We start from the raw sequence: 25,676 nt of genomic DNA on the forward strand, positions 1-25,676 counted from the left end.
GGCTACCCAGGGGACAAGATAGTGTATGTGTGTCTCAGTGCTATCTCAGGTGAATCTTCCATCTCATTCCCTTCTGTTCCCACATAGCAACCTGGTGGCTGCCTATGAGAAAGCAAAGAAGAAGCATCAAAACAAACTCAAGAAGCTGGAGTCTCAGATGATGGCCATGGTGGAGAGACATGAGACCCAAGTAAGGATGCTCAAGCAAAGAATAGCTCTGCTGGAGGAGGAGAACTCCCGGCCTCACACCAATGAAACTTCACTTTAATTGGCACTCGGGCACCAACGTCCTACCGGTGGAAGCTAAATTATAGCAGGTCACCGAAGAGAGAAGGGCTCCAGGTGACAGAGTACCTGCTGGGGAAATTAAGGACGATTGGCAGGTAGGTCAGCACTAGGACAACGGAGTGCCGTGAACTCAGCCCTGGAGGTGAGCGTCCCTGGTGACACTGTACAGACCACATCCCGAGGATCCTGCTCCTCCACCGGCCCATGGGCCGCATGTAAATACCCGCTGTGTGTGCCATGCTCAGCAGGCCTTGCTGCTGCTTCCAGCACGGCTCTGTCACGCTCCCGCCTTTCCTGCGTCAGTGGTGTCCCAGGCATTTGTCTTATTGGATTTTCCACTCTTTCCTTCTGTTTGGCAGACAGTGACCTTACCTCTGGCATCCCGATTTCTCCTCTTTCGTCCTCCTCCAGGGAAAAACTGGCATACACAGGGGAATGGGAGGGGGCCTACATATCTAGATTTGCTTACTGCAAGAAGGTTTTGGTTTTCAAGTCCCACGCGTCAACTCTAAGACACAGGCTGCCACTCAGAGATGCTCTGGGAGGCAGATTACAGGAAAATGGCAGATAGGTGTTTCAGTCCCAGATATGAAGTTATAGGTAAAGCAGGCACAGGCCTGTGCCTGAACAATTCTGTATGGAAGAATGAAATCGCCTTCAGCTCTCATCGTGGAGGTAGGGAGCTCTCTTCTGACTTTGGTATTGCCCCTACCAAGTGGAGCCTTATCAACAGCCAAGGCTTGGCGCTGACAGAATCCTGTTGATACGTGTATTGGAACTAAAATTTTACCTAATTTTTTTCAGAGGAACATTTTTAGTACTTTCCACCCACCCCAGAGCACTACATAATTGCTATTTGCATGAATCAAAGTTCATCCACAAATTATATGTAGCTCTGGACCTGCCTCTAATTTCTGTAAAGGAAAGAGCCAGGACCCTGAGCAGATAGTTTCACAGGCTGATCCCACCCATTTAAGAGATTGCTACTGACCTGCCAGTTCGACTCCGCTCCCGAGGCTATGAAGGGCAGGGGTGAGGGACTGGTCCTTGAGGCCTCCTTTTCTCCCCCCCAAGACTTGGTGATGGTTAGCATATGGTGCTTAAACAGGTTAAATCTCAACAAAATGGTGACAGGGCAGGACCAAAGTACCTGAATTCTTTCAGGAAGGGCTTCCATCTTAAATTCATTATTCCTTTCCTACTGTAACCTTCACCCTTTCACTTTCTTTCTATAGTTGCCCTACAGAGACATTTTATTTTCAAGGACCACTTGCCATTTATTCTATAGTACCTAAGGTCCACCCCAATGCCACAGTTTTGCTTATGACAGGTAATTACATCCCCAAGCTAAATGTCTGTTTTCAGAGAACATGAATCTAGGTCCTTAGCCTTCGGCACAATGGACAAGGACACTCTAGCCACCACCTTGGAGGGCAGAGTTTTATCCCAAAAGCAACCAACTTTCTCAGGTAAGCAGTGAGGCTGCCCAATCTTCAAAAAAAGTCAACTGGCATCGGTCTGGAAGGACCAGCTTGTGGGTGCTTAGGTCACTAAGAAAGTGCCTGCTGGTTCCTCCTCCGGTTATGAGTCTACCACAAGCTGGTTCGTGTGATTTTTAAAAATCAATTTTTACTCTTAGGGTAAATTTTCATGTTGTCACAAGGAAAATGTTTTGGCTGAAAAGTATGTCCAAAAATCAGTTTTCTCCATTTTTCCAGCTTGCCTAGGGCAGTGGTCGGCAAACAGCGGCTCACGAGCCACATGCGGTTCTTTGGCCCCTTGAGTGTGGCTCTTCCACAAAATACCACGGCCTGGGCGAGTCTATTTTGAAGAAGTGGCGTTAGAAGAGGTTTAAGTTTAAAAAATTTGGCTCTCAAAAGAAATTTCAATCGTTGTACTGTTGATATTTGGCTCTATTGGCTAATGAGTTTGCCGACCACTGGCCTAGGGGAATGTCCTCCTCTAAGCAAACTGGGCATGTATTCATGGCTTTCTGACACAGGAATAGTCCTGTCTGCTGGCCTGTCTACCATTCTCACTCCAAGTTAAACAGAGAACCCATCCTTGTAGGGTTAGTTCATGTAACCCCTCCAGACCAGAAGGTCTTTGCTCTTCCATTAAGAGCCCCTGTATTACTGAAACTACCTGGCCTCATTCTGAGTTTATACTTCAATATAATACTTTTTAAATATGTGTTGAGTAGGTGAAACTATTCCCCAGTAAAACTGTTACTTTTATAAATGTGTAGAATAAAAAAGCTATCATTAAATAGTTGATTTCCTTTCCTTGTATTTTTCAAATACTCCTTGTTGAAGGTGAACCAACAGGCACTTGGTTATGCTAATTGTGGGGCCTACTCAAACTGAATTGATCATTAAATGATTGCAGGTGCCTGGGTAATTTTCCTTTTTTTATAAGCTGAATTATTCTTCCTAAATAGAAGCTGGTTTATATTAACATCTCCATCAGGGGTAAAACAATGTTCTTAATTCTAACTTGTATGGGATATAAAAAAAAACAAAAAACCTTTAGATCTTCGTATTTTTAACTGTTTTCTCCCAGTGGTTTCTTACCCCTTTTAGGCAGTTAACTTCTCTGTTCAGAGTTCAGTCTTTGTCCCTTAGAGCAATGGGCATGGGAAGAAAAGACCCATTTCACAGTTTTCTTGAGTGTAGTTCCTGCCCGCTGCTGAATGGAGGCAAAAATCAGATAAGAGAATTCTACTGTAGTACCATCAACGTCTAAGTGGGCCTACCAACGATATCTGATGTCTGCCAAGCCCCAAGTGCTCCAGCTACCAAAACTGCCATGCCACAGACCTGTAGGTGGTAAGATTCCTCTTTGAGACTTTCACCAAAAGTTATTCATGATTAAATAGCTGTCATCAGACAGCTGACACTCATCATGCCCTCGAGCCCCAGAGGAATTACAAGGTGTCTCAGCATTGCCAATGCAGGTAATTAACTGTTTCATACTCACTCTCATCTGCTGGCATGTCAGGTTTCTGAAGTTAATATCCAGTGCTTGAAACTGGAAATTAAGTACCAGTTAAACATAATTGCTTAATTCTCCTTTGAGGTGCATGCCCTTCTTACTGAGTTTTCCTCTGAGCAGTACTTTGCAGGAACCTCAGAGTGATGTGCAAAATGCATAACTAGGAGTATGGCTCATCCATGAAACTAAAGTGAAAATTTCATCATGTTCACTAAGCTTACAGCTGCATCTATTTCTTGATGCAGCAAACAGAGCTACAGTTAGTTTCTAGAGGCCAAAAGGGGAGCAAGGTCTCTGATGATTAGGTTTTGCATTGGGGTGGGGCAGACATAAATAACATTTTTGTTTTTTCTATAGTAGGTGACACTAAAAAATCATATATAATTATTTTTCATTTTATCTACAGAATGTCTTATTTGTCAAGAAATAATACAATCACCACCTTTCACTGAGGCTTACAAACTTACTAGTGCTCAGAAGCTGGGCACTACTTTGTAAGTGACAAAACTTGTTACAAAACAAAAATTATGCCTTTGCTGCACTCCCAGTTCTCACTAAAGTTTACCCAAATCCTGTTCTAGATGACTGAAACTTCGTGTCTACAGGCCAGGTTGAAGTTAGCCCTGAACATGCCACCTTCTGCAGTTCCTCCTGCTTCACACACTTAAAGTTACTTTCTGCCTGACTATATTTGTAGTCACTAACAGATATAAAAAGCCTAAAGCATATAACTGGAATTAGAATTATCACTAAATGGCTGTAAAAATATAAACAAGTAGAAAAAGGTACAAGTTTGAATAGCAGCTGTTTTGCTAAATCCTGTGTAAAGGAAGCTAGTTCCACATATAGACAACAATTACATTTTTAGTTAAGATTTTGCATGTGACCTTGATAAGAAATCATTCTGCTCCAGGAACAACAAATACTATTGGATAACCATATACTTCACCGACAGTACTTGATTTTTCCATAGTCGAGGTAGATACAAAATCACTGATCCAATAATCATCTGAAATATCAGCTCAGCAGAATAGAACAAGCTATATACAAAATTCCCCCATATTCATACTGATGACAAGCGTAGTTGTTCCTGGTCTACATTCACTTTTGCACTTTCTGCAAATTAAATCCATGTGGAAAATGTTCTGTTTGTAGAACTCCTGGTACTCACTTATAGTGTTCACGTTAGGACTGCCAAGTGAAAAAAGAAAAGGACCCTAATAATCTGCTTTGATAATGAAACATGTTCCTTTATTACTTCTGATAAGTTTTTAGACATTGTCAAGACTTACTTTGCATGAGATTTGTTTCCTATTTGAAAATGTGCTACTTTTAAACCACTTGAATTATTAGAAAAACCTGCTTGAATGTACTATCAGTTATTAAAGCACATGTGACTAACTCTGTCAGTATTGTTCTACTGTTTGTACTAAAAGTCTCATTTTACAGTTGCTACTTAGCCCTGTACTATACCTTGTAGATTATTCATTTGTATGCTTTAAATGTTTCTAGATGCCTTTCATTTTATTAGCGGCTGTAAAATAGCTACTTTGTGTTCTTTGATATATAATTGTTTTTTAAAATCTCCATTTATTTATACAGAGACATTTATAATATTTTACAAACATTCTTATATTCTGAATAAATATTTCTAATTCCATGATGTACTGGAACTGTGTTCATTAAAGGGAAAGGCTGTCCTTCCATAATACTGTTTGTCTAACATGTAAATATCAGATCTGTGGGGTTCACACCAAATCACAGCCCTAGTCAAAGCGGGACTAGAAGACAGACTATAGTTAGGTTAAAACAGCCAAAGAAACCTCATTTATCACCAAATTTCTATTTGGCAGCCTGTTCAAGTTTAATATGAATGGGAAGTTATTAACGGATTTTCTTTTCCTTTTAAAACATCACTGAAATGGGGAATATAATCAAGAATTGGAAATACAAGGAAGTCATACATGACTACAAGAAAGGATGGCAACCAGCTTTGCAATATGTCAGTTCTCACTATCTCAAAGCAAAGTACCTCTGACTAGGGTGTAATACCTTGGTCACTCTCAATATTTTAAATAAAATAAAAATATTATTGAGATCTGTAGAAGAGAATGTATTTCTTTCTAACCTGAGATCCAAGGACTGTCAAGTATTAAAAACTTGATTCTGGAACAATTTAAGAATTGCGAGATTATGTATCTAACTCATACTCAACAACCAAACTGTAATTTTGTTGAGAAAGAAAATACATACCAGTTCTTTATTTTCATTGCAGAGACATTCTACAGTTTAATATTTCTTCCTATCAGATAAACATACCTTTATCTTATACTTATCATTTCTTATTGGTCCAAAGAGATGCAACCATAATATGAGCAACATGGAACCTATAACAAGTAATAGCAGAAAGCAAATTAAAAGGTAGTAAGTAAAACTGCCCAAGCAGCAAATTTATTAGTATTGCACTACAGTCAAAATTTAACACGATAATGTTTTTACAGAAAGCCAGTATTTGAACAATCAACTAAAAAAAAAAAAGTTTTAAATTACAAATAAAACCTTCCATTATTCAAATTGTATTCTGTAATTTCTAAATTGGTGTTACATCAAAACGCTTTCAAAAAGAACATAACAACACATAGGAATTTGTTCATTCTCTCAGTGGAGAGGACAGCTGGCATTTCTAGTCAACTTTGGAAGTGCAGTAATCCTGCAAACATTTAAACTCCCAGTTCATAAACTTGAGTCTTCCTTTATGATAGTTACACCCAATATAAATGAAAAACAGTCATTAACACTAAGGGAAAGAGACAAAGCTACTGTTCAACCAGGATGTAATAAATCCATTCTAAAGTATCAACTGATATAACTACATGGTGAACCCAACAGGTATTTGGGGGTTCCATTTCTGCTCTCCCTGAATGTTTGACAATTAACCAAAACAAGCACCAAGAATTTCATTACTACCATAGAAAGAATAACTCTAATGTAAAGTGTACTTACATAGTCTTTCTGCAAACATTAAAATGCCCTAAGATAAAGTAATGAAATGATGCTATTAAGGCAAAATTTAAATGTTAAATTTCACATAAAAAAAATGATTATTGAATAACATTTACAAATCTATTTAGTTATCACATTTATTCTAAAGTACAGTTTTCTCAATTGAATATCATATACTTAAATCATTTCATCAATTTTTTTGCCAGCTTTTTAAGTTCTAAATACAATTATTTGTTTAACATGGCTCAGCATAAATGTCTTCACCTTTTTCAGACTAAAACTATTCCCAAGGAAATTATTTTAGGACTACATATTTTCCATGAATGTTATCTAGTCCTCACAGCATAAAAAACACTTGTTCATATCTTGTTTTGGAAATAGGCAGGGTATAAAAAGAAGTGAATTCTTAACTCCCTTTCCCATCCAAACTAAAGAGTATGCCCTTATTTTGCTTAGATGAAAGATACATAGATTTCACTAAAGTTAGGTAATACATGAATTATAATTCCATTTGATTAATCATTTTATTCTGAAAAAAGATGGTTTGAAATTTTAATTAAAGCCAACAAGTAAAATCAACAATCTGAATTGTATGAGTCAGTACCTACCAAAGAATTTTATAAGGTACTAAGTCAATAAGCAAACTTCAAAAACAATAAGGAAATATATATATATATATGTATATACACAAATATATGTATGTAAAATAGTTCATGATTTTATTTTCCTTGCCTGTTTGTTATTGAAGAAAGAGTTTGTAATATTTATCAAACAGAAGTCAGGTTAGCTGCCTCCTGTCCTAACTCCAAAGTGAAATATACGCAAAAAGTAACATTAAAGACACAGTTCTTTGGACACTTGCATTTGAAACTAAAAGATACTTGTGCAAGATGCAAACACAAACCCAAAATGAACATAAAGATCGTGGTGCCCTAGGACAGTGGGGAGATGTGCTCTGTGCTTTTCCATCCGTACATATCCTAGGTAAAGTACATGAAGAGTGCCAGTCCACAGCTACTCACTATATCAGCACATCTACCCCAACTGCTGAGGAAGAATTACTGCCTCTCCCAATTTCATTCACCATTGCAAACCTTTGCTTTCATTTGCTGCCATGCATAGTTTATTCCTAAATATTACAAAAGCATAAGCCAAGATATCATTTTACAAAGAACTAGCTAACTACTTAAAGCTTGAGAAATGACTAAATGTAGATTTGTGCCGCAAATGTTTCACTCCATGCTTTGTAGCTATAGACTGCTTTAGGACATCAGATTCAATTAATTAAAAACAGATTAAATTGCTAAATTCTACCTTAAAAAGTCTACAGCCACCCTAGCCAGTTTGGCTCAGTGGATAGAGCATCAACCTGCAGACTGAAGGGTCCCAGGTTCGATTCCAGTCAAGGGCACATGCCTGGGTTGTGGGCTCGATCCTCAGTAGGGGGTGTGTAGGAGGCAGCCGATCAATGATTCTCATCATTGATGTTTCTATCTCTCCCTTCCTCTCTGAAATCAATAAAAGTATTTTTTTTAAATGTCCTTAAAAAAAAGAAATATCTAAAAAAAAAAAAGTCCACAGCCTAGAAATATTAACTAAGACCTCTAAAAGACTGAGGACCTGCAGAACACTGCTCATTTCACCCTAGAAATGCATAGATGTTTTCTTTATTCCCAACCCAATTTGACGGCATATATCGAGACTTAAAATAGCACTGGTTTCTACAGCCCTCCAATGTGCTTACTGCTCAAGGACCATAGTGAGATCAACTCTCAAAAGCAAGACATTATCGCTGCTTACAAATGCCCAGAGTGCAGATTCACCATAGGTATGCAGCACAAATTAAAACAAAAAAAAAAAAAAACTCTTCTACAATATAAGAAGAGTGGGGGGAGTAGGGAAAGGGATTCAATGGCCTCTTCCTGGCTAATCATACCAAGAAAAAGGATTAAAAAACAGGTCTTAATGTGGTACAACAGATAGAAGCCAGTAACTAAAACAACACCCAAACACCTGCAAGAATCCTCCCACCAAAAAAGCAGCACATCTATGTTCAGGGCCTTATTCTTCCCCCACTGGACTGAAAGACTAGTCTACTAAGAACAGGGTCCATGTGGAACAAAATTATAAACAAGGGCAATTGGTTTCTATATTGAATCCCTTTCCCCAGAGCACCCCTGACCAGCACTATAGTATCAATACAAACACCTTGTCAAGGTTAGTGCCTTTTAGATTTTTCTTTCAAGCTGCTACCACAGCATACCAGCCTCTCTGCTAACCACAGAAGACTGAAGACAAATGGAATCTCTTTTAACTGGCAAAATTATTAATCTGGGGATCCAGATCAAAGGTTTGATTATGAACATTTCTCAAGATATAAGACTTCCATTCTTTATTATAGTTTTTTTTATTTATACTTCTTTGTACTTTATGTTCAACTCTGAGCCACTAAGCTCATGGAAGCCAGCCCTTCAAGTCTACTCCCATGCGCGAGAGGTAGCTTTACTGTTTTCCCTAACCACATATAGACTACTATGTCAATGGCAAATGCTGTTAGTCACAAGGCAACTAGATGGGAAGGAATGGATCACCATACAGGACAAATGTATACCTTCCGCAAGAAGAGACTATGACACGGCTGACTACGGCTGTGTGTGCTCTGGGTTACGCTGCTGTGACAAAGCAGGGCACTTCAGTATGGCTGGACTTGCAAAGTGTCAGCACAGGAAGGACCAGACTCCCAAACACTGATCTTTAAAGTGAGGAAATTTACTTCAGATTTCCTGGATTGCTTGGCAACTGACGTAGGATAAATGAACTGTCCAGAGCTAGAAAACACCTGGTAATGGCCACATACTATTAAGACTCTGCTTGGGGTAAGCAGTGATCACAGTTCTAGTGTAGTACATCATAAAGCACTCGAGAACTGATTTATCTCCTCTAAATTTTTTTCCTTATACTCTCTCTGCACAGCAACTAAACTTATCTTCTTCTTTTAGGGCACTTTTATTCTAAAATAATAACCTGTCATATTTTTTGAAAATTCAATCCAGAACTCTACTTTGAAAGCATGGGCAGACCCTTTCCTGGCCACTGGCAATCTGCCATCGTTGTGACAGAGGTGTACAGACTTTAAGAGTAACTCAATTCCAAGAAAAAAGGGAATGAGAAAGCCCATCATAATCTCACTTTTAAAATGTTTGGCAACTATACAAAAGCACTTTAAAGTCTTAGGACAGAATACAAAATGAGGAGCTCTAGCTAGGCTTTACTAAGCTATCAGGAATAAAGTTTAACAAAACTTGTTCTACTAACACCTGTTTACCTAGAGACAGGTAAGTACTTAAAGGTAAAGGATATTGATACCATCAGACAAAATAAGAGTTTGTCTTATTGATCATTAGTTACAGCAATACATGAGCCCCTTTCTATAGGCTAGAAGATAATCCAAGTCAAAATTACTAGGCAACACTTATTTTTTCTCCAATCAGAAAAATGTTAATGAGTCTGACCTTATAACTATCCTACCTAATAAAATAGTAATATGCAAATTGACTGCACCTTCGCTACACCCAAGCCATGCCCACCCACCAAAGCCACACCCACCAGCCAATCAGGGTGAGTATGCAAATTACCCAACAAAGATGGCGGTTAATTTGCATACGCTGAGAGAGGGAGGAGTGAAGACTGAAGACAACTTGGAAGAGGGAGGAAAAGCGGAAAGCAAGGTGGCTGCCAGAGGGAAAGCCCGGGCGGGGTTGGAGCGGGGTGGAACAGGGCGGAGTGGGGCGGGTGGCAGTGGCGAGCAGGTGCAGGCGCGGTGGCCGAAAAAGCGGCGGCAGCGGCAGCGCACGCGGCTGCTGCAACAGCTGCTTGCAGGATTTTCCTGCAAATGGGCTACTAGTCATAATAATAAAGAGCTAATATGCTAATGGTCGGGACGTCATAACACATAACAACCTATCACGTGCTCCGGAGACAGGGCGAAAGCTGGGAGGCACCTGGAGGAGGCAGGACCAGCCCAAGGCAACTCGAGGGACTGAGGGTGGGGCTTGAAGCGGCCAGAGAAGGCCAGAGGGGCCGGGGACTGGGCCAGGCACGCTGGAGCTCTGCGTGGAGAGGTTCGGGTGTCAAGGCAGGGCGGCGGGTGGCTGGGCGGGGCCACGCGATTTTGCGAGCTGGGCTCCTAGTGATTAATATAAAAAGGAAATACTGCCTCAGAGAGTAATTGAGACACAACAGATGTCAATCAAAACAAAATCTCTGAGCAGGCAAAGTAAAGTCCAACCATACAAAAATATAAAAAAACCAAGAGATTTTCTTATCAGTAGTAAGAAAAATTACTTGGCTGACTTTATAACTGACTTCGTTCCTTACTGTTCAAGTTAACTACCTACTGGACACACACACACACAAAAAAAAAAAGTTAAATGAGAAAATAGGTAATGAAATGTTTTTAATGCACACATGCACTCAGACCTGAATATTTCTAAAGACCATCACAATATATTAAGTTTTATAGAAGAATTTAATTCCTTTGGAAGGATGCTCTTCACTTAGATTTGAGTTCTTTTCAGGTGATATTACAGCAGTCCCCACTTATCCACAGAGACGCATTCCAAAATCCTCAGAGGATGCTTGAAACCACAGATAGTACCAAACCCTAAGTACACTATGTTGTTTCCTATAAATACATATCTTTTCACTTAAAGGAAGCACTTTACGACTTCTCTTTGACACATCCAAGTTGCCAGCATCACTACTCCTGTGCTTTGGGCCATTATCAAGTAAAACTAGAGGCCTGGTGCACGAATTCGTGCACCAGTGGGGTTCCTCAGCCTGGCCTGCAGAATTGGGCCAAAACCGGCTCTCGGACATCCCCCAAGGGGTCCCAAATTGGGAGAAGGTGCAGGCCAGGCCGAGGGACCCCACCGGTGCATGATAGGGGCCAGGGAGGGACCGTGGAAGGGCTCCAGGGCATGTCCGGCCCATCTCGTTCAATCCTGATCGGCCAGACCCCAGCAGCAAGCTAACCTACTGGTCGGAGTGTCTGCCCCTGGTGGTCAGTGCACATCATAGCAAGCGGTTCAGAGGCCTTAGCATATCATTAGCATATTACACTTTGATTGGTTGAACGGCCATCCAGACGACCAGACACTTAGCATATTAGGCTTTTATTATATAGGATAAGGGTCACTTGAACACAAGCACTGCGATACCATGACAGTCAATCTGAAGACCGTGATGGCTACTAACTGAATGATGGGCAGCAGGAACATATACAGCATGGATCCTAACAAAGGGATGATGCAAGTCCTTGGCTGGAGGGAGCAGGACAACATGCGATTTCATCATGCAAACTAGAACAACACACAATTTAAAACTTATGAATTGTTTATTTCTGGAATTTTCCACTTATAACTTTCAGACCGCAGTTGCTTATAGGTAACTAAAACCACAGAAAACAAAGCTACAGATAAATGAGGACTACTGAACAAATTACTAGAAGACAAACTACCAACCCAATCTTATAGCATAGTATAAAATCAATTTTGCTACATATCTTCAATATCTGTACTAACTGGCATTTAATAGAAAAATAAGGATCTCCAAAGCTTAAAGCAGCAAACAGGGAACACAGTTCCTTTGACAGCAAAGACTTGCCTTCTATATTAGTATGAAAATCCAACTTAATTCTCAAACATCTTCAATCAAATTTCACTCATGCTCATAAAAGAATTCTATTAGGTTCTCAGACATCTTCAAATGTTCATGTCTCAGAAGAGCATCACTATCTGAAATCATAAAACCATTAACTTGCTATTTCTTAATAAAAACGTGTAAACCATACCCCTATCTTTTGGATTACAATAGTTAAGTACAAAAAACAATTCATTTAACATCTTACCAATCATTACACTTATATATAAAAGCACCTACAAAATTTTAAAAATAAAAGATTCACAGTGCACTGAACCTTGGAACATATAAGGTTGGAACATAAGAACATTTAAAAAATGGATTCAAAGACATAAACATAATATGAAGCCAACAAAACTACTCTTATATAGCTTAAAATGCAGCACACAAAAGTTAAGTTATTGCATATTCAGCACACTTCTTTATCACTTGATTTCTTCAGACCATGCTATCATTTCTCAAAGGAGAAATCTAGCTCTGTGCTAAGCATGGCCTTTCTCAAGGAAACCTGAACACTGAGAAACTAATACACAGGTTCGAGGGAATAAGTATAGCAGATGTACATAAAGCAGATACATCCAACTTACACATTTTCTGCATAGTTTAATCACATCACAAACAAACTTTACTCACATCTTTTAACATTTTTTTATCTCAAACTCAAGATAGCTAAAGCCTTAAATTATCAAAATACCATCCCCACAATACCTATTTTGCTCCACAGTGCATGAGTGAAGCAGTACAAAGCAGTAACATTGAGCTATGGCTAAACCACCATCACTGAAGAGATAATTTGTTGGTTCTTGAAAGGCTCAACACTACTAGACACACTTCTGATAACTAACTCTAATCTCTTTTGCTTTAGTATTGAGAGCTGAAAAATCCAAATCTAGGCACCAGACTGACCATGGTATAGTACTCACTTAAAAAGAAAAAACATAAAAAACACTAAAAATTAAATGGTTTCCAGATGACAGTAAATGAGTGAAAATGATTTAACTATCAGGCAAACGAAGTTTCACTCCCTTAACAACTGAACAGAAATCTGGAATGCTGGGACCAACTATAAATATGGCTCAAGGAGACCCAAGCAAAGCAGTTGTATTTCTGGAAAGAAGAGTAAGAACTTCCAAACACAATCATAAAACATATTTTTTAAGAAGTCACAGAAGGATTCACAAATTTGTCACATTAAAAGATGCAGGATTGTAAATAACCTTATGCTAAACACAATGCTGCAATTGTGAATTCTCCTGCTTAGCACCAAGGGGGTGACTTTCATTAATAAATATAATTTCTCCTTTAAAATCAAGCCATCTAACAGCTAAAGCAAAGTAATGCCAAGTAAATTCCTTACAATAGCATTTCTTTTGAAAGTCCCATTGGTTACATGAACCCCTAATAGGCTACCTATACAGAATAAAGATTTCTACAATAAAATTTACAAGCAGATATATATTTTGTGGATACCACATGTAAAAACGATTTTTAAAACCCACATGACAGATGCACACGCACGCATATGCTCCCACTCCTCCACCCCCCACAAAGAATTACCTTCATTGAGGTCAGAAATAGCCCAAACACTAAAGCCCCCTTAAAGCCCAGGTGATTGTCCTTAATTATAGCTGAAATTCTTAAAATGGGCACTGCCATCCTTATTTGGATGTACAAATCCTGAAGACGCAAAATACATTCCTAGAAGTGAGTTATGTATGTTAATTTCATGTTCTGATCTTCCCCCAGAGAGAGGCTTTATCTGTACTTGGGTACACTGCACACCCCTTCCATTCTCACTCCATCACCCAGGGGCTTCAGCATGCTAATAAAAGCAAGTCAGTCTCTTACTACTGCAAATTGGAACCAAATACAACATCTGTTTCCAGAGATCAACACTGAGATGCAATGTAAAACCTAATAATGTCAGTATTCCATACTTATTTACACAACCGTTATATAGAATATATCTTCACAAAAACAAAATAATTGTACAACACTAAAGAGCTGGCGTCAGGATGAAGACCTAACAAAGGCAGCTGCTGCGTCCCAGCTGCCATGCTCTCTGCTACCCACTCTCCAGCAGCCTCACAGGTTTACTGACTGTATGCAGCACAATGCAAAATTAGAGCAGCAACTCCCCACCCAACAACCCAGTCCCTTGAGAACTGGGTCCTTAAATGAAGGGCTAAGGGAGTTCATTTTGAACATTATATAGGAGATGCTGGCTCTAAAAACCTTTCAACTAAACTTCAAGCAGAGGAGGATTAAAGAACCTAAGTGTGGTTAGAAGTAAAGAAACTCACATGATCTCACTCATCTAGGGGAAATAATGAACAACATAGACTGATGAACAAGAACAGACCCAGAAACAAGGAGGCATGGATCAGACTGTCGGGCCTCAGAGGGAGGGTAGGGGAGGGTGGGGGTAAAGGGGAGAGATCAACCAAAGGACTTGTGTGCAAGCATATGAGCCTAACCAATGGTTAAGGACAACAGGGGGGTGGGGGCATGTGTGGGGAGGGGTGTGGGATGGGAATGGGGGGATGAGGACAAATATGTGATACTTTAATCAATAAAGAAATTTAAAAAAAAATTTTTTTTCACAAAATGAAACCAAAGATGACCTGCAATCTCGACTTCATGATATTTCAGCTTTTATGTTTAACAAATTATATACCTTGTTTCTTTTAAAATTTCAATGTAAGGAAACTAAAGTGAGTAGATAGAGCATTTCCATTTACTTAATGATAACTCAAACACTATTTTCTTGATCAGAATATAAAAAAAAACCCTCATAGAAAAAAATGCCCTCATAAAAAGTAACTTAAATTCATTAGCCAAACACTGAAAAGGTACACCTGTATAAAAGTTTATAAAACTGCATTTACAGTCCAAATTCATGTTTCTTTCTTTTCTCTCTCTTGCACGGAAAATCATCTCCTCAGAAACATCATTGCCTTCCTGCATTTCTTTAAAACACCTGAGAAAGGTAAGGCTCAGAGAGACACCCACTCAAATGCAACAAGTCTCTGGCTCTTGGAACTTCCACAACACATCTGCTGCTCTCAAAGGTCCAAGATTTTCATTATAGCATTATGGTCAAACTTGAAACTCAAAAAGGCTCTGGATGAAAAGGGAAACTTGCAATGTCCATTACATGCCACAGTCTGTCCCTCAGCATGTTCTAACAACTGGTCTTCACCAGAGCAAGGTAAGTCATATGCAGCATCTGTGTTAAAATACAAAAGAAATAAGCTCAGTAATGAATAAGAAATAAAATACTGCCCTTTACCTTTTGTTAAAAATATACTGTACATGATGATAAATTCCTTTATATCTCCCACACTCTGAGTATTACCTGTTATTACTTATTTCCACACAAACATTCAAAATCTTAACCTCAGTCTTTATTTTCAAAAATGGGCATACCTGTTTTTAACCTTCAATATTCATATTCTGTGCCAAAATAGTGGGAGCTTCTTGACAAATATAAAAATTTAAGCATTGTAAGATTAAAATTACAATGTACAGTTCGTAAAGATTTTAATTATACAAAAATAAAGCTAAAGCTTTATTTGGAGCTTACCAATCTTCAGGGAATATACAACCTAAAGAAAAATCCAACTTTTCAAAACCATAGTACAACAAAGCACTGGCTTATTATCAGGATTTGGGGAAGTTTTCTAAAGTAGAGCAGGAAAATATGTTTAGTAGAATAGGAAAATATGTTTGGAACAGACAGCAAGAAGCTGAGATGAAAACTCTGAAATGAGGTTTCCCAGGACAAGATTTCTTTTATACCTCCTTCTCAAGACGACTCAAAATTTTATACATCCATATGATGCCCAACTAAGCTAGGGCTACAAAGTTATAGTGCTCCTTCTTTAATATTCCTGAACATAGACTTTTTCAAAATTTTGTGAAATAATTTATTTCTGAAATCTTGTTGATTAAACCACAGCTTACATGATCCCACCAGCCAAGATGGCCAGAAAAATCCTGTGAAGAGGATTCCTACCCCATCACTCATCTACACTAAACTAATGATAGTTTCTGCTTCTTCGTAGTTAACCTTAATTTTCCAAAATAGGGTTAAAGCATCTCTTTAAAAATAGCTTTTATCTTGCTTAAATCATAGACAATACTCCAAAAAGTATGATTATAATGTTTTTCATTTCTTAAGATCTTTTAGTTAGATGAATAAATGCCTATTACATAGGGAATTTCATTAAATTCAAAATAGCACCTAAGAAGAAAACAGTCTGCTATATATCCCAACTACATCAGTATTACCAAAGAGCTTTCTACATTCATCAACATTACTTTCCAAATCAAATCACACACCTACTCTTCATCATAATTGAAGGTGGAGAAGTTCTAAATGTCATTTTAATAAGTTATCCTTAGTACCAGCTTAAAAAGTTGATCTCTACCTCCAAAAGTGGGAAAATGTTCCCTCTCTAAAGTCTGTGCACCCCTTACATACATTCTATGTAACACCTAGAATGAGGTCTCCTCATCTTTACAATACTTGATTCTATTTCCTCTCTAAACCTTAAGCTATTATTTACCTATAATATCCATGCACAGCACACAGGTTTGACATTCACAAAATAAATAGCACACTGAAAGGGCAAATAATTTCATATTAATCATGTAAATAAATTCATTTTAGCCAGTTTCATATTTAGAGTACTTGACCACATATATAAACTCTCTCTACAGACATGTGCAACTCTCTCCGTTTATCCATTACGGTTTATCACACTCTCCAGTAAAATCAAGGTTAGGCCAAAACCAAATACCATGAGGAAAAAGCTTTAAAAAGAAAATAACTTGCCTGTTTCAAAATTATCCTGAAGTTTTCGTGGATGGAGTCTTTTTTCAAATTTCTATTAAAAAAACATAAACATACACAATATACCATTTCTAGTTATTTCACTTATTATAAATGATGATACCTACTTTTAAAATGTAATATACTCTGAACATATTTCTTTTTCACTAAATACAAATCTATACCATCATTTTTAATGACTACATGATAGTCTATGACATAGATCTACAATACTGCGTTTATTTTTCTTTTAAATAAATTTTTATTGATTTCAGAGAGGAAGGGAGAGGGAGAGAGAGAGAAACATCAATGATGGGAGAGAATCATTGTTTGGCTGCCTCCTGCACACCCCACACTGGGGATCGAGCCTGCAACCGGGCATGTGTCCTTGGCCAGAATTGAACCCGGGACCCTTCAGTCCGAAGGCCGACGCTCTACCCACTGACCCAAACCGGCTAGGGCTACAACACTGCATTTAATATTGTTTTCTTAGATTATTTACATAGTTTCCAGTTTTTCATTATTAAAAAGAGTAAAGGAGCCGAAACCGGTTTGGCTCAGTGGATAGAGCATCTGCCTACGGACTGAAAGGTCCCAGGTTCGATTCCGGTCAAGGGCATGTACCTTGGTTGCGGGCACATCCCCAGTGGGGAGTGTGCAGGAGGCAGCTGATTGATGTTTCTCTCTCATCGATGTTTCTAACTCTCTATCCCTCTCCCTTCCTCTCTGTAAAAATCAATAATATATAAAAAAGAAAAAAAAAGAGTAAATAAATAAATATTCTTTAAATTTCTCCTTTAAGGTAAGAACTTTTATCAGGCTTTCAATAAAGCCAAACTATTCTCTGAGAGAAGGCTGTACCCATCAGTAAATTTTACGTGTTGTTACTATACTCAACAATACACAACTAGATATATTTTCATGTTTGCCAATCTAACAGGAAAAAGAACAGTAATAGTAAAGGGCAAGGAGTCTAACAGTAAACTGATTTTTAACATGTCTTTGCTAGTGAACTCAGTAAGTCTGACATTAGGTACAGCATCTAAGGTATTCAGGTAAAATGTTTTTGCTAAAAACTAAAATTACTATTATCACCATTAAAGAAAGAAAAATAGGTGAGGCTACAATAAAGCAATTCAGCATACAAATAACAGGACTTACAGAAAAGATAAGTAAGATTATTAGTTTATGAATTACTTTTGGAGTATAGACTAAAAGAATACAAGTAAATGTCTAAAACTGCTGACGGTTATTATCTTTAGGCCTAATCTAATTACAAAATACTGGCTTTATTTATTTTTTAATTCTATCCATTTGAAAGAAAAAAAATTCAGTGTAATGTTCTTTCAAACTTTTAACTTCATTAAAATAACAGACTCTATTTAGAAAAATATAGACAGAATAGGCAAGGACTTACTCTCAAAAGCAGGGTTGACTCCACATTGTTTTCACGCAGTTATTAAAATTAATTTAAATAATCACATAAAAATAATCAGGCATTAGATGTGCAATTGAATCAATGTTACAAACCCATAAATGAAAGCAGCCAAAAACACTTTTTGTGGGCAAACTACATTATTTCACTCCATAAAAATGAAGTCTTTTATCAATTCAATGTGCCTTGACAATGCCTTGCCCCACTCTTAAAAAGAGTGAACTCCCTTATTAGCATGAGATAACAAACTCTTACCATCAAGGAATTCTGCTGCTTAGCTGGCTGGCTGTGGACCCCATTTGTTCTTTTCTTTTGATTAGGTGAGTCTTGATACTGTTTTCTGCCATTTCCCCTCATACTTTGATTCTGTTTTTGCAATAAGAAAGAAATAAAATGTAAACCTATAGTATTATGTAATAGGACAAATATTACACCATATGAATTTGATAAGCTGGTTGAATCAGAGTTTAGCAAAGCAACCCCCTCCTCCAAATAAATCTTCCTAAAACATTGGGGAAACTATACCATATCAGTATTTTTTCTTCTAGAAGAATAGAGGCCCAATGCACAAAATTCGTGCAAGAGTAGGCCTTCCTTCCCCCAGCTGCCGGCACCAGCTTCCCTCTGGGACCCAGGCTGGCTTCCCTCCAGCTGCCAGCAGGCACCCGGAACCCGGGCTTCCCTCGCAGCCCCGGCTTCGTCTGAAAGGACGTCCGATCTAATTAGCGTATTAAGCTTTTATCATTATAGTGTGTCACAAAGAAAGGTCCCTAGGAATCTTCCCACACCTCTTGCCTTACTTCGTTTCTGCTTACAGATTTTGTTTCCAATGCATGAGTTAAAAAACAAGGGGAGAGGGCCCTGGCCAGGTAGCTCAGTTGGTTGGAGCATTGTCCCAAAGCACCAAGGTTCAATCCCAATTAGAGTGCATACAGGAATCAACCAATGAATGCATTAAGTTGGTGGAGCAACAAATATTTCTCTCTCTCTCTCTCTCTCTCTCTCTCTCTCTCTCTCTCTCTCTCTATCTCTCTCTCTCCCTCTCTCTCTCAAATCAATAAATAAAAACTATTTTTTAAAGAAAAGCAAATAATGGGGGTAGAGGGACAAGTTTGTGTGACTTTCAAAAAAAAAGTTCTCTGGGCCCTGACTGGTTTGGCTCAGTGGATAGAGCATCAGCCTGTGGACTGAAGGGTCCCAGGTTCGATTCCAGTCAAGGGCATGTACCTTGGTTGCGGGCACATCCCCAGTAGGAGCTGTGCAGGAGGCGGCTGATCCATGTTTCTCTCCCATCGATGTTTCTAACTCTCTATCCCTCTCCCTTCCTCTCTGTAGAAAATCAATAAAGTATATTTTTTTAAAAATAAAAGTAAAAAATATGTGCTTACTTTAAAAAATAAAAGTTCTCTGGGAGTGGGCACAGTGAACACAGTATTCGAGTAAGAAATATGCAGGAGAGGTAATCCACTATCTCTATATATAAAGAGGCAGGGTCCGTAATGTCCAGAACAACCGAAGGCTTGACTGAACACCATTAGTCAGTCCTGCAATCAGTGCTGAGTCACCATGGCGACCTAGCACTGACTGCCGCACTGCGCGCGCCTCAGCGACACAGCACTGACTGCCGAGGGGGCTGCGATCAGGCCCGGACAGGGGCCAGGAGAGAGAAGCAGGGTCTGATCGCAGCCCCCGTGGCAGGCAGTGCTGGGTCAGTGTAGCGGAAGTCAGTTCTGCAGTCAGTGCTGCGGGCACCTCAGCAACACAGCACTGATTGCCGAGGGGGCTGCGATCAGGCCCGGAGAGAAGGGCAGGTTCTGATCGCAGACCCCATGGCAGTCAGTGCTGCATCGCGTGGCGGAAGTCAGTCCTGCAGTCAGTGAACATAAGGTCAATTAATATTAACCTTTTGCACTCGGATGTCGAGTGTGACTCGACATGGTTAGCATTAGAATAAAGGAATCGAGAAAAAAGCAAGTGAGTGCAAAGGGTTAAGTGAACATAGGGTCAATTAATATCTCTGAGTTGAGAATATAAAGCACAGTGTAGAACAATTACTTATACTATTTCACATAAAGCTCTTTTCAACTAAGATATTTTCCTTTGTTTAAAATGCATCTTTATTGTTGAAAGTATTACAGATGTGCCTTTGTTTTAATTTTGTTTTTTTTCCCCATCAGTCAGACATCCCCTGAGGGCTCCTGGAGTGCGAGAGGGTGCAGTCCGAGCTGAGGGACCTGCCCCCCCCACATCCAAGTGCAGGGATCAGGCCTAAACCGGCCGTCAGACATCCCTCTCGCATTCCAGGACTACTGGCTCCTAACTGCTCACCTGCCCGCCTGCCTGATTGCACCTAACCACTCTGCCTGCCGGCCTGCTCACCCCCAACTGCCGCCCACCGCCGGCCTGCTCACCCCCAAATGCCACCCCCTGCCAGCCTGATCATCCCCAACTGCCCCCCGTGCCGGCCTGCTCACTCCAAACTGCACCCCCTGCTGTTCTGATCACCCCCAACTGACCCCTGATGACCTGCTCACCCCCAACTGACCCCACTGCTGGTCTGATCACCCACAACTGCCCTCGCCTCTTGGCCTCTAACCACCTCTACCTCGGCCCTGCCACCATGGCTTTGTCCAGAAGAAGGTCCGGAAGGTCTCCTGGAAGGTCTCCCAGTCTAATTAGCATAGCACCCTTTTTATTTCATTTTTTTAAAATGTATTTTATTGATTTTAGAGAGGAAGAGAGAGATAAAAACATCAATGATGAGAGAGAATCATTGATTAGCTGCCTCCTGCATGCCCCCAATGGGGATCAAGCCCACAACCCGGGACCCTCTATCCATTGAGCCAAACCAGCTAGTGCCATAGTACCGTTTTATTAGTATACTAGAGGCCCGGTGCACGAAATTCGTGCACGGGGGGCGGGGGGGTCGTCCCTCAGCCCAGCCTGCACCCTCTCCAATCTGGGACCCCTTGAGGGATGTCCGACTGCCCGTTTAGGCCCGATCCTTGTAGGGCCTGGTCACCCCTAACTGCCCTCCCCTGCAGGCTTGATCGCCCCCAACTGCCCTCCCTTCCAGGCCTGGTCCCTCCCAACTGCCCTCCCCTGCTGGCCATCTTGTGGCGGCCATCTTGTATCCACATGGGGACAGCCATCTTTGACCACATGGGGGCAGCCATCTTGTGTGTTGGAATGATGGTCAATTTGCATATTACTCTTTTATTAGATAGGATATAGAGGCCTGGTGCACGGGTGGGGGCCGGCTGGTTTGCCCTGAAAGGTGTCCCGGATCAGGGTGGGGGTTCCCTTGGGGCGTGGGGCGGCCTGGGTGAGGGACCTGTGCTGGTTTGCAGGCTGGCCACACCCCCATGGGGTGAGGGTCCCCACCAGCCTGGGTGAGGGGCTGAGGGCTGTTTTCAAGCTGGCCACACCCCCTTCAGGGTGGGTTTCCCACTGGGGAGCCTGGCCATCCTGTGTGAGGGACTGATGGCTGTTTTCGGGTTGGCCACGCCCCCCAGCAGGAACTCTTACTCCATGGGGGCATGGCCAGCCTGGGTAAAGGGCTGAGGGCCGTTTTCAGGCTAGCCACACCCCCTTCACGGTGGGGGTACCCACTTGGGTGCCTGGCCAGCCTGGGTGAGCAGCTGATGGCTGTTTGCAGGCTGGCCAAGCCCCCCAGGGGAAACCCTCACCCCATGGGGGTGTGGCCAGCTTGAAAACAGCCCTCAGCCCCTCACCCAGGCTGGCGGGGACCCTCACCCCATGGGGGTGTGGCCAGCCTGGGTAAGGGGCTGAGGGCCATTTTCAGGCTGGCCACGCACCCCAGCGACCCAGGCCCCCAGCCACTCCTTGAGCGGAGGCCAGGGCGGGCAGGAAGCTTGGCTTCCTCCGTCGCCGGGGCAACCCAAGCCTCCTGCTCGCTCCAGCTCCATGGCGGCCACCATCTTTGTTGGGTTAATTTGCATACTCACTCCTGATTGGCTGGTGGGCGTAGTGGAGGGATGGTCAATTTGTATGTTTCTCTTTTATCAGTGTAGATAATGAACTCACAGAAAGATAAATGGAAAAAACAATCCCATTTACCATTGCACCAAAAAAATTAAGATATCTAGGAATAAACTTAACCAAGGACGTAAAAGACCTGTACTCGGAAAACTACAGGACATTAAAAAAAGAGATAGAGGAAGACATAAACAAATGGAAGAACAAACCGTGTTCATGAATTGGTAGAATCAACATCACTAAAATGTCCATACTACCTAAAGCAATCTATAGATTCAATAAAATACCTATTAAAATACCAATGGCATATTTCAAAGATCTAGAACAAACTCTTGCAAAAATTCATCTGGAATAAAAAAAGACCCCAAATAGTCACAGCTATCCTGAGAAAGAAGAACAAAATTGGAGGGATCACAATACCAGACATCAAACTATATAACCAAGCTTCGGTTCTCAAAACTGCCTGGTACTGGCACAAGAACAGACATGTAGACCAATGGAACAGAATAGAGGACCCAGAAATTAATCCAAGCCATTATACTCAATTAATATTTGACAAAGGAGGCAAGAGCATATACAACGAAATCAAAACAGCCTCTTTAATAAATGGTGCTGGGAAATTTTATTAGATACATGCAAAAAAAATGAAACTAGATCACCAACTTACACCATACACAAGAACAAACTAAAAATGGGTAAAGGACTTGAACGTAAGATGGGAAACCATAAAAATCCTACAAGACTTGATAGGCAGCAAAATTGAACATATGTCGTAGCAATATCTTTACAGACACAGATCCTAGGGCAAGAGAGACTAAGGAGAAAATAAACAAATGGGACTACATCAAAATAAAAAGCTTCTACACAGCAAAATAAACCAACAAAACAACAAGAAAGCCCACTGCTGCATGGGAGAACATATTTGCCAATGTTATCTCCGGTAAGGGTTTAATCTCCAACATTTACAGGGAACTATTACAACCTAATAAAAAGAAGATAAACAACCCAATCAAAAATGGGCAAAGGACCTAAATAGACACTTTTCGAAAGAGGACATTCAGAAAGCCAAGAGACACATGAAAACATGCTCAAAGTCACTAATCATCTGAGCGATGCAAATCAAAACAATGAGGTACCACCTCACACCTGTCAGAATGGCTATCAACAAATCAACAAATGACAAGTACTGGAGAGGATGTGGAGAAAAACGAACCCTTCTTCATTGCTGGTGGGAATGCAGACTGGTGCAGCCATTGTGTAAAACAGTATGGCGTTTCCTCAAAAATTTAAAAATGGAACTCCCATTTGACCCAGTAATACCACTTCTAGGAATATATCCCAAGAAAACAGAAACATCAATCAGAAAGGATATATGCACCCCTATGTTCATAGCAGCACAATTTACAATAGCTAAGATTTGGAAACAGACTAAATGCCCATCAGCAGATGAGTGGATTAAAAACCTGTGGTACATCTACACAATGGAATACTACGCTGCTGTAAAAAAGAAGGAATTCTTACCATTTGCAACAGCATGGATAGAACTGGAGAGCATTATGCTAAGTGAAATAAGCCAGGCAGTGAAAGAAAAATACCACATGATCTCACTCATTTATGGATAATAAAGAATAGTATAACCCAATGAACAAAAAGATAGATACACAGGCAGAAAAGCATTGAACAGACTGTCAAATTACAGCAGGAAGGCTGGGGAGTGTTTGGGGGGCAGGGGGGTAAGAGATCAACCCAAGAACTTGTATGCATGCATATAAGCATAACCAATGGACACACGACACTGGGGGAGTGGGGTGAGGGCATGTGCCGGGGGGTAGGGAAGGCTGGGGGAAGGTCAATGGGGGAAAAAAGGAGACATGTGTACTACTATTTGTAATACTTTAAACAATAAAAAAAATAGTTTTTAAAAAATTCAAAAGATCAATGAATGTAAGAGCTGAAAACATAAACTTAATAAACCTGTAACCAGACTCATCACAAAAACAAAGAGGACCAAAATAAATAAAATCCTATATAATAAAAGCCTAATATGCTAAGTGTCTGGTCAACCAGTCAGCCATTCAACCAATCAAAGCGTAATATGCTAATGATATGCTAAGGCCACTCAACTGCTCTCTATAACATGCACTGACCACCAGGGGGGCAGACAGTCGACTAGTCACTATAACGTGCACTGATCACCAGGGTGCAGATGCTCCAACTGGTAAGTTAGCTTGCTGCTGGGGTCAGGCCAATCAGGACTGAGCAAGATGAGCCAGACACGCCCTGGAGCTCTCCTGCAGTTCCTCCCTGGCTCCAATCGTGCACTGGTGGGGTCCCTCAGCTTGGCCTGCACCCTCTCGCAATCCAGGACCCCCTCGGGGGATGTTCGAGAGCCAGTTTCAGCCCAATCCCGCAGGCCAAGCCAAGGGACCCCACTGGTGCATGAATTCGTGCACTGGGCCTCTAGTCAGATATAAAAGAGAAGTGACAATGTGACCACTGAAATACAAACTATTATAAGAAAACACTGCAAACAATTATATGACAACAAACAGGACATCCTTGAAGAAAAGAATAGATTCCTAAAAGATACAATCTTCCAAGACTCAATCAAAAGGAAACAGAAAATCTGAACAGACCAATAACTACTAATGAAATCAAATCAGTAATGAAAAAAAAAAAAAACTCCCAACGAACAAAAGTCCTGGATCAGATAGCTTCACAGGTGAATTTTACCAAACAGTCAAAGATTTAACACCTATCCTTTTCAAACTAGTCCAAAAAATTGAAGAGGCCAGCATTACCCAGATTATAAAACCAAAGCTATTACCCAAAAAATGATAAGCCAATCTTCCTGATAAACATAGATACTAAAATCCTCAACACAATATTAGCAAGCCAAATCCAGCAATACATTAAAGAGATCATACAGCATGATCAAGTGGAATTTATTTCTGGGATACAGGGTTGGTTCAATATCAATTAACATAATACACCACATAAACAAAAGGATAAAAATCATATATATCAAAAGATGCAGAAAAAGCATTTCACAAAATTCACCATCCTTTTACTATAAAAACTCTAGGCAAAATGTGAATAGAGGAAATACATCTCAGCATAATAAAGACCATATATAACCCACAGTTCATACCAAATGCAATGGTAAAGCTAAAAGCGTTTCTCTTAAGATCAGGAACAAGACAGGGATGTCTACTTTCAGCACACTTCTATTCAATACAATATTGCAAGTCCTAGCCACAGCAATCACAAGAAAAAATAATAATAAAAGACATCCAAATTGAAAAAAAGTAAAATTGTCATTATTTGCATATGACATGATATAAAGAACTCTAAAGAGTCCACTAAAATGCTATTAGAATTGATAAATGAACTCAATAAAATAGCAGGATACAAAATTAA

At 40.2% G+C, this 25,676-nt stretch overlaps 2 protein-coding genes across 6 annotated transcripts in view; one reads left to right on the forward strand and one right to left on the reverse strand.

Annotated features, from left to right (window-relative positions):
• MCC (MCC regulator of WNT signaling pathway) overlaps positions 1-5,612 on the forward strand; it is a 378,683-nt gene extending 373,071 nt beyond the window's left edge. For all 3 annotated transcript variants that reach the window (XM_079784445.1, XM_079784447.1, XM_079784446.1), the window contains one exon: positions 88-5,612. In XM_079784445.1, the coding sequence (XP_079640571.1) occupies positions 88-268 (181 nt within the window). In that variant the 3' untranslated portion in view covers positions 269-5,612. The remainder of the gene's footprint in view (positions 1-87) is intronic.
• Positions 5,613-5,707: 95 nt separating this feature from the next.
• DCP2 (decapping mRNA 2) overlaps positions 5,708-25,676 on the reverse strand; it is an 80,117-nt gene continuing 60,148 nt past the window's right edge. For all 3 annotated transcript variants that reach the window (XM_079784478.1, XM_079784477.1, XM_079784476.1), the window contains 3 exons: positions 18,513-18,623; positions 16,826-16,877; positions 5,708-15,214 (listed from right to left, as the gene is read on the reverse strand). In XM_079784478.1, the coding sequence (XP_079640604.1) occupies positions 15,051-15,214; positions 16,826-16,877; positions 18,513-18,623 (327 nt within the window). In that variant the 3' untranslated portion in view covers positions 5,708-15,050. The remainder of the gene's footprint in view (positions 15,215-16,825; positions 16,878-18,512; positions 18,624-25,676) is intronic.

This window comes from Cnephaeus nilssonii, assembly GCF_951640355.1.
Source record: "Cnephaeus nilssonii genome assembly, chromosome: 2".
Taxonomy (NCBI): domain Eukaryota; kingdom Metazoa; phylum Chordata; class Mammalia; order Chiroptera; family Vespertilionidae; genus Cnephaeus; species Cnephaeus nilssonii.